This window comes from Diplotaxodon limnothrissa, linkage group LG2, assembly GCF_057381915.1.
Source record: "Diplotaxodon limnothrissa isolate DT_005_m linkage group LG2, D_limnothrissa_male_GT1.1, whole genome shotgun sequence".
In the NCBI taxonomy this organism is placed as follows: Eukaryota; Metazoa; Chordata; class Actinopteri; order Cichliformes; family Cichlidae; genus Diplotaxodon; species Diplotaxodon limnothrissa.
Window position 1 is genome coordinate 33,090,238 of NC_140597.1, and position 13,488 is coordinate 33,103,725.

The 13,488-nt window shown below is 42.2% G+C and overlaps 1 protein-coding gene across 2 annotated transcripts; it reads left to right on the forward strand.

Moving 5' to 3' along the window:
- The first annotated feature begins 1,239 nt into the window (after positions 1 to 1,239).
- wfs1b (Wolfram syndrome 1b (wolframin)) lies at positions 1,240 to 11,767 on the forward strand. 2 transcript variants are annotated; one of them, XR_014906794.1, is made up of 11 exons: positions 1,240 to 1,395; positions 2,685 to 3,080; positions 6,709 to 6,785; positions 6,968 to 7,112; positions 7,223 to 7,396; positions 7,482 to 7,562; positions 7,697 to 7,857; positions 8,783 to 9,019; positions 9,106 to 9,224; positions 9,367 to 11,080; positions 11,119 to 11,767. XR_014906794.1 is itself a non-coding variant. In XM_085371412.1 (10 exons), the coding sequence occupies exons 2-10, from the start codon at positions 2,687 to 2,689 to the stop codon at positions 10,913 to 10,915; spliced, it is 2,937 nt and encodes a 978-aa protein (XP_085227538.1). In that variant the 5' UTR covers positions 1,240 to 1,395; positions 2,685 to 2,686; the 3' UTR covers positions 10,916 to 11,767. The 2 variants fall into 2 exon arrangements, 1 of the variants encoding a protein (XP_085227538.1); XM_085371412.1 differs by having other exon boundaries at positions 9,367 to 11,767.
- The last annotated feature ends 1,721 nt before the right edge of the window (positions 11,768 to 13,488 follow it).

Here is a 13,488-nt window from a genome sequence, read left to right on the forward strand (position 1 = left end):
ATAACTGCTTTAGTGCAACTGCAGTTAAGCAATTACTGCCCTCATTTCCATCTTTTCCCACAGTGTGCTATCTACTCTTGAACTTTCTACACTTGAACTTTAATCTCACTCTTTCCCCCCCCCCCCCGAGTCCCAATGTCTTTAAACTCCTTTAATTGTCTGCACTCCTTCCTTCCTTTTTTTTTACTAAGTGCCCTTCCTCCGAGCATAGTCTGAACTGAATGTTTTCCTTTTCTTGTCTGTTACTGAGACTCTTGCAGATCTTATAGTCTGATCTCAATCAACACATTATTTTTCACAGAATGAAACCTGCAAGATGTTTATTCCATTCCATTCATATATTTAGTGGCATGCTGTCACACTTTTTAAAAAATCTATTATGTTACCCTGTAAATAGCTTTAACTTGTCTGCACTCTATGTGTGGATCTTAATCTGTGGAGTCTGGATAAAATTATTACACATGCTTGTGGGAGAAAGACTCTAAAGTAAACCTGATTGCTTAATTGTTTGGCGTAACACCTTACACTGGTATTTCTTAAATTTGACTTACAGTAAATTACACTATTTTTGCAAATTTCCACAATCAATTTGACAGTCCTAGCTTTGCATCTTTCCCTCATTACAGCATCATTCTTTATCATATCATAATAGTGATACATAATAAACAAAGGATTTAATCTTTGCTATATGGAGAAAGAGCAGGGGAAGGATTATGTTTCTACTTAGAATAAAAGTATTTAAATAAATACTAAAGAAAAGCACATTTCTTTTCTAATAATTTTTCAACAAAACAAATCCACTTCAATTATCAAAACCCATACATTTAATTATGACTATAGCTAAGTTTAGTTTAGTGTTCCATCTTAGTGTTCCATCTGTTGGTACAAAATCAATATTGCGTTTTTGCGAGCATAAAAAATATACATCGATAAACGACTCATAAAAACAAATAGGAGAATTTAAAGGAACCTCGAGCTCTAAAATAGTAACTCGTTGTTAGACGTAGTCCGTTGAACTCATTTTTTTCTGTCCTCATGCTAAATGAATTCTAACAAATGTTCTCGATATATTAGTCGTTCGACAGTTGATTTCTCTTGACTTTAGGGTTATTTGAACTTCCTGCCACTGCAGCCAATCAAATCCTAATCAATAAAAACAAGCTTTCGGCGCTTTCCAATCACATTGCGCAGAATGAAAAGTGGGCGTGGACGTGGAGTGGAGCAGCTGACAGACTTTCCGGCGCGTCGTGTGTGCTTGGAGTTTGACCACAAAAAACAGAGGACGTGCGGATTTCAGGGGGGGGTGGAAGAATGAGTTGGGACTCTAAATAGTGAACAAACCGAGAAGCAATTTAATCTGGAGGGTTTAATTAAACTGGTGTTGTCACGGGAAAGGTAAGCCGACATTAGAAGTGTTGAATGTCAGCGCTCGTTAGCGTTAGCTCCTAAAGCACCGGTTATTTCAGCTAACGCCTCCTGCCACATCCAATTGCTGCTGTCTTTTTAATATCAAATGCAGTAGCCCTATATATAGAAATGGCATTGTGTATGTGTGTATATAGCGTTCTTTTTGCCGCTAACGTTTATTAAGAGTGCTCAATTTAGTTTGGAAGTCCCCTTTATCGGCAAAGTTATTGTCATCGGAGCCCTGTCCTGCTTATCCAAGAGGGGCACCAGGACACTTGATTTGCAGTCATTGCACTTTAAGGATGTCACCTTCTCAATATAGCTACCCAGGGCTCGGTTAATAATATCTAAAATAGACTATAGACTTCGTAGCACACATCTGAACAAAATTGTGTGTGGGATTATTTGGCCTTAATTAGTAAAAGGAAAGGAGCTTTCTAGGATAACAGAGGTAAATATTACATTTGTTTTGGAAATCTGCCTGAGTCTGAGCTACGTGGCTGAGATCTGTTGGTTTCGTCTGTAGTATGAAAGCAGCTTTTCTTTTATAGTAATCAAATGACACATTTTACATCAGTTATGCACAATATTAAAACCTATGAGAGGTTTACTGAAGACAATTGAAAGTCTTGTTATAAATTCTGAGAAGTTTTGGTAGTGGTATTCATGTGGTTGACATACCACCTTCCTAAACACTTTGTGAGACCAAGCACACCCCTCCACACTTAAAAAACAAAAAACAAAAAAAACCAAACACACTAAAAATCTAATTTAAAAATTCCTCATGAATATTTGGTACATACTGCATTCAGTTCATTTTTATTTATATAGCACTAATTCACAACAACAGTCCTACCAAGACACGTTATATTATATTGTAAAGACACTAGAATATTGAAAATGGGAAGAAACCACAACAATCACATGGCCCCCTATGAGTAAGCACTTGGTGACAGTGGCAAAAACCAGGCTCAAGGAAGACAGCCATCGGCTGTGACTGGTTGTTTGATTGTTCCCCCCCCGTAAAATCTCACTCATGTGATGATGAGGGAACACAACCTTTCAAAACACCTGTTACTTTGCAACAGGTGCACTCTGTTAGCTGCTTGTCCTTGAACATGTGCTTCATACTGTATATGCATTGCTGTTTTTCACACACTGCAGCATTACTAGTATTACCACAGTAATGTTTTGTTCATAATTTTTCATAAATCACAGGGATTGTGTTTGTTCCCCAAAACATTCCTAATTGATTAAAAAATCTGATGTAATTTCAGCCATGGATCCTTCACTAACTGCCAGTTCATCCGCCTCCAAACTGGACCCTTCGTCTCCTACCACCCTGAGACCCGGACCTTCTTCTCGCAGCTCATCTGTCAACTCAACTACGACAAATTCAAACTGGCCAAATCCTAAACTCACAATGCCAACACCTCCAGCAACACCCTCATCTTCTCCCTCTACTGCCTCCCCTCGGACTTCCCCAAATCCTCTTTACCGCTCTTCCTCCCTTTCCACACCGACAACCTCGCCTCTTCGGCAACCAATCAGGAGCCTCTCCCAGGGGGGCAGATCTCAGCTAAACGCCGCGTCTACGGGGAATCCCATGACTGGATCATCAGCTGCTGGAGGTCCTGCAACAATTCCACAGACTCCTCCCACACCAGAGCAAGGTGAGAATCAAAACTGACCTTCGACCTTCACTTTGCACTTCTTCAGGAATCAGTGCAGCCAACACTCCCAGGTTACTGTGTATGTGCAGTGCAGTGTTTCCATGACCACAGACATTTACCTCAGCATGTAAAGCAGCCTCTCCCTTTTTGCTGACCTGAAGAGAAAAGATGGTTTCACATGTGTTTTTTAAACTAAACAAATATGGTATGCAAGTAAGACGTCTTTTGGTTGAAGGGGAATAGCACTTTTTATCTTTTTAACCCTTTGCAGTGATTTATATACTTAGCTTACCTGCTCAGTCATTTCATAAGTAAACACTTTCCAGTTTCTTTAACTGTCTAAAATAATATAATTAAGTGTCTTAAAGTTCTGAATGTACTGAAAGTAAAACAGGGAGATGGACTGCACCACTGTGGAAGTGTTTGCACACCAGGAGAATGAGCAGCAGCTGTTTGCTGTGCTAAATAAACAGTTATTTTAGAGCTCAGGCAGATGGTTAAAGTGTACGTGGCTTTACCAGTGTAAGTTACTGGATGCTTCACAATTTCTTCTGCTTCTTGAGATCCGCAGGCACAGGCAGACCACTTTCACTCACCAGTATCACTTACAGCCTGCATGACGGAAAAGTGTTTCCACGTCTGTTTTTCCTGCTGTTAGTTTTAAACAGAACAAATATGACCGCTTACTTTACGGGAAGCGGACACATTTTCGGTGTGAGATCCTGTTCCTTTGGAGAACTGGGATTTAAGAGTAGCAGAAATCATTAGCCAAAGGAAGATGATAATTAAACCAAGAGGGCTCTGTGGTATTATCAGGTCTTGTCAAGGCCAAAGCTGTTTCTGGAAGGATGTGACTCATGCTCATGCTCTGGGATCACTGATGTCACAGATTGCCACACTGTGCTGGTCTCTTGTTTCTATTTTTGTTTTTTTGTTTTTTTGTTTTTTTTTTGTGTCCCGTTTGGATCTTTAGCCATCAGAATTGTTGTCTTAAGGCCAAGAAAGATGCCAAGCGGATTTATTTTACCAAGTGGATCATCATGGCCTTGCCATATTGGTCCATTTGATTGACCTTTATTATAATTATGAATTTATTTTATTTTCAGTTCCTACAAACGGGACAGACATGACTGGGGGATAGGACAGGGAGAAAGAATGAAAGAAAGAGAGGGAGAGAAAGAAAACCAAAGGGGAGAAGAGACGGTGAGAAGGGGGGGAAGAAAGAAAAAAAAAACAAAAAAACACCTGGGTCACCTGTATGGAGAAAAAAAACAGAAGAGAAAGCAAACAACAAAGAGCAGCATAATAAAAAAAAGCACCATCACAATAAACTAGCTAGCAGTAAATATCAGTAGATACTAAATAATAAACGATATTGTGCAGCACGCAAGATAGACAGCGCACAATGTGCTTTGAGGCAGCAGCCAAGAAAGCTGTAGTCCGCGTCTGTGAATACCCGTGTGTACACCTGTGTGCATACCTGTGTGGATCAGCATGCTTGCATTCCAAAGGTTTCTCCATGTAACGATCTGCTAGGGAATGTGGGGAGCCACAGCCCCGTCCTCCAGGGTATGAAGCAGGTATGGAGGAGATCAAAACTCCAGACATCCAGAGGCCCCCAGAACACAAGAGACCAAGGAAGACCAACAGAGGGGCAGCCGCGCCACTGTCCCAGTAAGAGCTGAGGAGAGTCCCAGATGAGGGCTCACTCAGCAGCCGCGGAGCAGAAGCCAGGGGGAGTTGCAGTGACGCGCCCGTGAGCTCCGCCGGCAGCCAGCTGTGCCTGAGTGACCGAGCCCCAGGCCGAGAGGCCGGGGGCACCCCACCTCCGAAGTGGCCCGAGCGAGCCCCAGGCTCCAGGCCCTGATAAGCGGCCGCCAAGGAGTGAGCCGGTGTGTACCCGGACGCCCACCCCCAGACACAAAGAACCACCAACGCACCGACACCTGAGGGAGTCCGCCACTGGCAGGGGAAGTGGTGGTGGGTGGAGATAGGCCTCCAAACCTTGGAGGGCCTGAGATGTCCCCAGAGAGGTGGCGTCTGATACCCAACCTGACATATAGACACAGACATACAGGCACACACAGACACAAACATCCATTCCCACCCTCATGCTCTCATATGCACTTACTCCACACTCAACCAACGTGGAGACAGACATAAAGAGACGCTGTACACACGATCACACTCCCCAAGCGTACTCTACGAACCGGGTCTAGGTACCCTTGCCCCTGGAGGGGGGAACTGCACCCAGACCCAGGTGGTGTTACCCTTTTCCCTGCGGTGGGGAGAGGCAGACCGCCCCGACTCCGCAGCAGCAGGGAGGCCCCACATTCCAGACTGCAGTCGGACGGCCAACTCCTCCTAGCCCCCCCGCTCCAGCAGGCCGCAGAGAACGGGGGTGGGTTTTTTTTTTTTAAGTGGGCATAATATCAAGCTCCATATGTTTATTCTTGGACTTTTCTTGGTTAGCTCTGCGTGAATTAGAGTTCAAGTAATTTATATTTTTCTTATACAACGTCATTCATCCACTGCCTGAACCAAATTATTTTATCTCTCTTACCTTTAAGGCCACCATCCTCTGATTGGCTGTTGCTCTCTAACAGAAGGTTTAAACAGCACCCTGTGTGGGACAGCTGTGCTCACTTTCAAAGCTGTGTCCCTGAAATGATCACATAGAGTACAGCAGGGAGGTTTTTTGTAAGACAAACTGGAAGTTGGTGTGACTTCGGTTCCCTGGACAAATGGCATCTTTCTATATGATTTTGAGTTAAAAATAAATAAATAAATAAATAAAAAAAACTTTAGGAAAATAAAACCACTGAAGTCGTGTTAAAGTCACTGGCATGTTTTGCTCAGCCTTATTAACACAACTAACAGAACTTCAGCGGTGGTTCAATCATAATTGCTGCTGGCAGAAGTAAAGGGCTAGTGTTAGGCTTCAGTTGGCGAGGAGTGAGCATGATTGGTTGTCTTTCTGTCTCTCTGTGTTAGCCCTGTAAATGGACTGGCACTCTATTAAACCTTCAAAATTTACAAATGTGATATTTGTATGTATATTATATGGTAAAACAACACATTTGAAAATGTCTAAAGCTCGAGTTAAATACACATCTTATTTAAAGGATCTAACCAAAACCCTATTCAAATCACCCATTGACTCTGAAACAATGGAACCAAAGGTCCCTTCCAAATCCAGCAGGTCTCAATGAACTCTTTGCCCCTTGGACACCTACTAGGGGGTAACCCTTAGTTTCTGTCATTATCATGCCAGTTTCCAGAGCTTTCTATTAGGAATTACAAAACTAACTGGTTAAAAACTGAAGCATTAATTTCAGCCTAACAGTTATAACTTGTATTATATATGCTTACTAATAAAGATATTTAAAACGAAATAGGTTCTTAGTTTTTCCAAGGCCAGCCCCAGTAAGCTGTACAAGCAGATATCACCCTAACTGGCCTCTGATGCACACCCAGTGCTCTGGAAGCGGGCTAGAAATACCACAGAAAACAATGATTTCAAAAAAAAGAAAAACAAGGGTTACCTTAGTAGGTGTCCAAGGTGGAAAGATTTGAAAGAGCCCTAAAATCTACTGGATGGATTTTGAAAATGTATTTTCTGTTTCAGAGGAGCCAGAGGAGGAGGTCAGCTTTGAGGATTTGGAGGAGAGAGCAAAGTCAGGTGATGCCAAAGCACAGACTAAGGTTAGTGGCAATGATCATACTGCAGACACTGTGGACTTTAGTCACCATATGGTGATGACAGAGCATATGAGCTAAGTAATTATACATTTTATTTTAGAGTGACATGCTGATAGGACGGACAGGTCACTAAGTCACAGTAATGCTTGTGTTGCAAGTCTAAAAGTCTGTGTGTGTCTGCACAGATGGGCCGCTACTTCCTGGCATTGGCAGAAGAAAGCGATGAAGAACTGAACAACTGCACAGCGGTCACTTGGCTCGTCCAGGCTGCTAAACAGGGCCGCAAGGATGCGGTCAGACTGCTGCAGCAGTGTTTGGCCTCCAGGAAAGGTATGACTGCTACTCTTAGTGCACAGCTTTTAGAAGAATGGAACCAGTGTGAAACTGGAGCATGATTGAGCTAATGTTCGTCTGTGCATTCATCCTCATTTGTTCTTCAGGCATCACACTGGAAAACTTTGAGGAGGTGAAGAAGTTGTGTACAGAGACTCGTTTTGAGAGAGGAGTGAGGAAGGCAGCTCTGCTCATGTACTGGAAGTTAAACCCAGAGAGGAAGAAGTCGGTGCCCGTTTCTGAGATGCTAGAGAACGTTGAACATGTTAACACAGAGCCGGGTCCGAGAGGAATAATACTGTATTTCAAATCATTTACATTTTGAAGGCATTCATTTTTTTAAATTATACTTTCTACCCTCTGCAGACACACCAGTTTCCCCTGGTCCCCTAAACAGGTCTGCTAAGAAACAGAGGAGAGTCTTGGAGACTATGGTCACCAGTGAGGGTATGTGTGGTCTGAAATGTGTCTTCTAATGGGATTAAACATGCACAATTTGTCATTTCCTCAAGCCCAAAGTGTCCTACAGACCTGTCAGAGTAAAATAAAAGTACTAATATTTCTTCTGTACTTCTTTGCAGCCAGTTCCCATGTGGGTCTTGATGACTTTGTTGAGATGACCAAGAAGTACGCCCAGGGTATTGCACCCTCACCAGTTATGGCTGCTGCAGGAGGGGATGATGATGATGACGATGATGAAATAGTAGTGAAAAATCCAGATGAACTGCCCCTGCATCAAAAGGTGGTTTGGGGGGTAGTGGTCTGCCTTTGTCATCTTCTTTTCACGCTCTGCTTGTCTTGAGTTTAGTAAATCTGTGAAAAAGTGAAAGAAATTCTGCAACTTAATCAGTTTCGGTCCTGCTATGTTTTCATTCTTTCACTATTAGCCTTTGTGGAAGAAAATCAACCATCTAATTATATTTCTAAATCATTTTCCATTCCTTTGTGTTAATATTCAGTTGGAAGCTGGTTTATTACACATAATAACAGCTCAAGTGAAGCTTGATCAGTCAGGATGTGAATGTTCACCTGACATAAATTCACCTGAAGCACGACCAGGTGTGCAGCCAAAGCTTCACCTGTGTAGTCGTCAGTTGATATGATCCTTAATTTAACAGCCAGAAATAATTCAAATACACTCACTGAATGAACATTAAAAGTTGCAGTGCACTGAAAATTTTAACCAGTCACAAATGATAATGTTTTTTGGGACTTCAGATTTCCGGTGAACTTCTTTTTTTGTTTGTTTGTTTGTTTGTTTTTTCGGGGAGTATTCCTGGCTTCTTTTGGACCAGATTATGAATAATAATTAATAGCTTCATCAAAAGGGGGGGGGGGGGGGGGGGAGCATCAGTTGTATAGCTAGTTTTAAGTGTTCAGGTCTAAACTAAACTGATTTTCTCAGGATCATCTCATTAACTAGATCTGCACCTTCTCTTTTTCCACCGTATTTCTAAAAAATAAATAAATAAATAAATTTCCCCAAAGAAACACATTAAATAGCCTTCAAGTCCCTGTGGGAAGTGGGTTTCATAGGTTCGTCTTATCAAGGCAGCTGTTTTAACATCACCAGAAAAAGTTTTTTAGTCATTCAATTTTTAAAAATTTTGTTTGTCTGATTCCATCTCTGCGACGTACTGATTCTGTCTTCCTTGTTTTTTTCAAAGCTGCTGAAGTTTCCTCTATACGCCCTTCTCGAGATAAAAGAGCATCTTATCGACTGGGCGTCACGAGCGGGCATGCAGTGGCTCAGCGCCCTGATCCCCACCCACCACGTTAACGCACTTATATTCTTCTTTATCATCTCCAACCTCACAATCGAGTTCTTCATCTTCATCATCCCCCTGCTGGTTTTCTACCTCTCGTTCTTCTCCATGGTCATCTGCACACTGCGTGTATTTCAGGTTTGTCACGATGTACTAGACGTATTTATTGATTTCTGATAATATAGTACCTTTGTTTTATTAAAACAAAACATTTTTTTCTACAGAATTCTAAAGCGTGGGAACATTTCCAGGCTCTGACAGACCTGCTTGCTCAGTTTGAACCTGGTCTCGACCTGGAGCAGGCTGAGACCAACTTTGGATGGACACACTTGGAGCCTTATCTGTAAGTCCACATCACTCAGTTGCCAGTAGTTTAATAATGTAAAGATTAGCTTCAATTTGATCTTTTCTTCCTTTAATATTACCATAAAGAAGAATTGAATTGTTTCTGCAGGAGAACAATTACTTTTTTTTTGCTTTATCAGGTACTTCCTGCTCTCGGTGGTCTTTGTGGTTTTCTCCTTCCCTGTAGCTGATAAATCCTGGATCCCCTGCTCAGAACTGGCTGCTGTTGCTCTTTTCTTCACCATTACCGCCTTCCTCAGCCTTCATGCCTCAGCTCAGCTCTTCGCTCGTAAAGCCCTCGTCACAGAGGTCCTCTCTGGAGCATGCTCCCTCACTCAATTCTTCCCGGAGTCCCTGTGGTTCCTCCGAATGTTCGGGAAGACTTTCATCACTGTGCCTCTTGGAGATATCATGGCATTAAACCTGGGGATGCCATGTCTGCTGTATGGACACCTTGTCTATCTCCTCTTCCGTATGGCCCAGCTGAGAGGCTTTAAGGGCACCTATCTGTGCTTGGTGCCCTACTTGGTTTGCTTCACTTGGTGCGAGCTTTGCTTGGTGTTCCTTAATAATGCCTCGGCAATAGGACTCATCCGCACATGTGTGGGCTACTTCCTCTTCCTGTTTGCCCTTCCTATACTTTCACTGGGTATGGCTGCGATGCTCATCATCCAGTTAGTGCAGTGGTTTCTCACCCTGGAGGTCACCAAGATGGTGGTCACGCTGACTGTTTGCTTTGTGCCGGTGGTGCTGAGGCTTTGGACTCGCTTCAGCCTCAACCCCATCAAGGTGTTTCGGTCTTTGTCGCGGAGCAGTGTTGTCAAGCTCATCCTGGTTTGGCTCAGTGCTGTGGTGCTCTTCTGCTGGATGTACGTCTACAGGTCTGAGGGCATGAAGGTGTACAACTCCACCCTGACGTGGCCTGAGTACAGCAACCTTTGCGGCCCTCTGGCCTGGAAGGAGTCCAACATGGCCCAAACCCAGATTGTCTGCTCTCATCTGGAAGGACATCGTGTCACATGGACGGGACGATTCAAATATGTCCGTGTGACCGACATTGAGAACGGGCCGCAGTCGGTTATCAACCTGCTGCCTGTATTTGTAGGGAACTGGATGCGGTGCCTGTACGGTGAGCCATATCCTCTGTGTGATGACTTGAAGAATGCGACCGCCGAGCCCCAGCCTCTGCCCGCCCCAGCTCCTCCTCCTGAAGATCCTCTGTGTAAACTTAAAAAACTGGCAAAGCACGAATGTCACATCAAACGGTTTGACCGATACAAGTTTGAAGTTACAATGGGCATGCCGCTCGAGAGGAAATCCAAGAACGGGACGATCATCGAGGATGAAGACGCTACTAAGGACATAGTACTGCGGGCTAGTAACGAGTTCAAGTCTGTGCTTTTACACTTAAACACTGGCAGCCTGGTGGAGTTCAGTACCATACTGGAGGGGCGTTTAGGCTCCAAATGGCCTGTGTTTGAACTGAAAGCCATTCACTGCATGTCATGCGGCGACGCCCGCCTTCCCAGCCGCAGACAGTACAAGATTGAACATGACTGGAGGCGTACGGCCCAGAATGCCCTCCAGTTCGGTTTTGACTTCTTCTTCAACCCCTTCCTGACTGCACAGCTCGGACAACACTCAGAGACGGAGACCGAAGCAGAGGTTGTGACAAAGCAGGGAGGATAGACGAGATGGTTGGGGGATAACACTGTCATCAGTGAAGAACACTAATGATTTTTACCCACTGATCTTAAAAGAATCAGACAGCAATATTTTTGAGTGTCTTACTGTAGAAAAGTAGATGGACCTTCAGATATGTGATCTATCGTGTGTGTGTGTGTGTGTGTGTGTGTGTGTGTGTGTGTGTGTGTGTGTGTGTGGCTTTTGAGCCAAAATGCGTGACTACATATAATGAAGAAACAGTTAATGCTAAAAAAACAAGAAGCACACAACAATGTGGTTTTTAAGTACTTTACTGCCGAACGCCACATGAGGAAAAACGTCATGTAAACCTCGCTGTGTTCAGCTTGTTATGAACATTTCATCCGGTTTAAGCTAATCATCTTAAGTATAGTAATGACATGATTTTGATTTGTTACTGGATGCTATGCAAACACTACATCTGCAAATCTTTCTGTATGTCGTGACTTTTTGTGGCCAAAACCATCAGTGTTGATCTTCTGCACTTGCCTTGTTGAAGTGCACATGCATCGTTGTGTAGCTACCGCTGTTGAAGGCAAGGTTGTCATATAGATATGTTTTGCCTATAATTATTTAACGTACATACAGATTTCAAGTGCCTTCTGAAGCATATTATTTGGGAGCAATTAGACTAAATTAAGTCTCTAAGAGCTCTGCTGCATCAGAGCTTTTATTTATTACAGAACAGTTAACCAGGTTTGGCTTTCTTTACCTTCATGTCTGTCTTCTCTGTATTTGTCGTCATCTCTGCTGTGCAGGGATTTAATATATTGAACATTTGCGATCCCAGAGTGATGATGTGGTTTAAGTTAGGTTGTCACTACTTTTTTCTGTACTGTGTCCTATAAATATTTTAAGAAATCAAATGTGTGTGTGTTGCAGTTTTATTAAAAAATCATTTATATTTTACTGATCTTTAGACACAAAATTCAAACAAGATCCTAGCCCTTATGTAATTTATTGGATTTTTCTTGCATTAAACACTCACTGGCCACTTTATTAATCATATCTTGCTAGTACCCTGGACCTCCCTTTTGCCTTCAGCACTGCTTTAATTTTTCATGGCACAAATTCAGCAAGATTCAGGGAACATTCCTCAGAGAGTTTGGTTCATGTTGACATGACAGCATCATACAGATGCTGCAGATTTGCCAGCTGCACCTCCATAATGTGAATCTCCTGTTCCGCCACATCCCAAAGGTGCTAAGATGGAACTCACTGATTTTCTCACAGTGAACTCACTGTCATGCTCAACAAACCAGTTTGAGATGATTTGAACGTGGTAGTGAACATGGTGTGATATCCTGCTGGAAGAAGCCAACAGAAGACGGGTACACGGTGAGCATAAAGGGATGGACGTGGTCAGCAACAATACTCTGTAAATAAAATGCTATTAATTTTGTAGTAAAGGGCCCAAAGTATTCCAAGAAAATATCCCCCACATCATTACACTCCCATGACCGGGCAAAAGTGTTCATGATCCATGTTTTCATCTTAATTACGCCAAATTCTGACACGACTTTCTATGTAAAACACAACTTTGTGATAGGAGCAGAACCATTTAAAATTATTATTTAACGCAAGCGCCTTTCCTGCTACAAGTTAATGTGTCCAATAAGAAGAGTTTGATTTACACTGGAACAATGAAGACGGTGAACAACACGCAAAATGATTCGATTTTCAGCAGAGACTGAAAGAAAAACTTCTGATATTTATGAAGCGTTAACACAAGTTATTTTTAAATTATGAAGAAATGTATTTTGCTCAGATTAACTGTCATTAAAGCATAAAATAGATGATTGTGGGGGTTTTAAACTCAAGTTTAGGCAGATAGAAGAAGAAAGATAACCAGACAGAAAAAATGTGCAGAATCATGAAACTTGGTAATTATTTCAATTAAATTCATTCATTATTAAATCCCTTAGCAATTTTAAATCCACATGTAATAAGTGCATAATAACACAAGGTGGCGCCTTACACTACATAACTTGAAAAGCCATATAAAGGGTACATATTAACAGTTAAGCAATGTTAGGACTTCCTAACTAAACAGTAATGAAAATCACAATGATACGCCCATTGGATGCAATTTCGTTGAAATCTTTATTCAGAAAAAAACATATTAACATTATTTATAACTGTTCGTTTGACAATTTTGATGTCATCAACATACATTAACACAAAAATATGTGGCTTAGTGTGGTAAGGACGTGGAGTAGGCTACAACCGACAGAAAAAAGCAAAAGGAACAAAAAAGGACAGATAAAAGAATTTGCTGTTTTCTAAAAAATAAACACATCAGCAAAGTTATCAGTGAGGAAGGCCGAAGAGATTAAAGTACCATCTCTTTGCTGTAGCTTTGGAGGCAGTCATCAGTACCGATGATCAAGTCTGCAGTCCGTTTATGGTTGTTTAAAAACAACGAAACCTCATACATGTCAAAAACCGAGCTGATATATACAGACACCATTTAGGCCCTTAGATTTTTTTGTCTTTTTTCTTTTAATGTTAATCACAAACATTCCCCATTCTTCTCAGTTTGCAGTTTCACTGAGCAG

Excerpts from the sequence above, each read along its gene's own strand:
- wfs1b (XM_085371412.1), top strand. The coding sequence starts at position 2,687 with ATGGATCCTTCACTAACTGCCAGTTCATCCGCCTCCAAACTGGACCCT. Across the intron at positions 7,563-7,696 it reads GACTATGGTCACCAGTGAGG|CCAGTTCCCATGTGGGTCTT; the intron begins GTATGTGTGGTC and ends ACTTCTTTGCAG. Across the intron at positions 9,020-9,105 it reads GCACACTGCGTGTATTTCAG|AATTCTAAAGCGTGGGAACA; the intron begins GTTTGTCACGAT and ends TTTTTTCTACAG.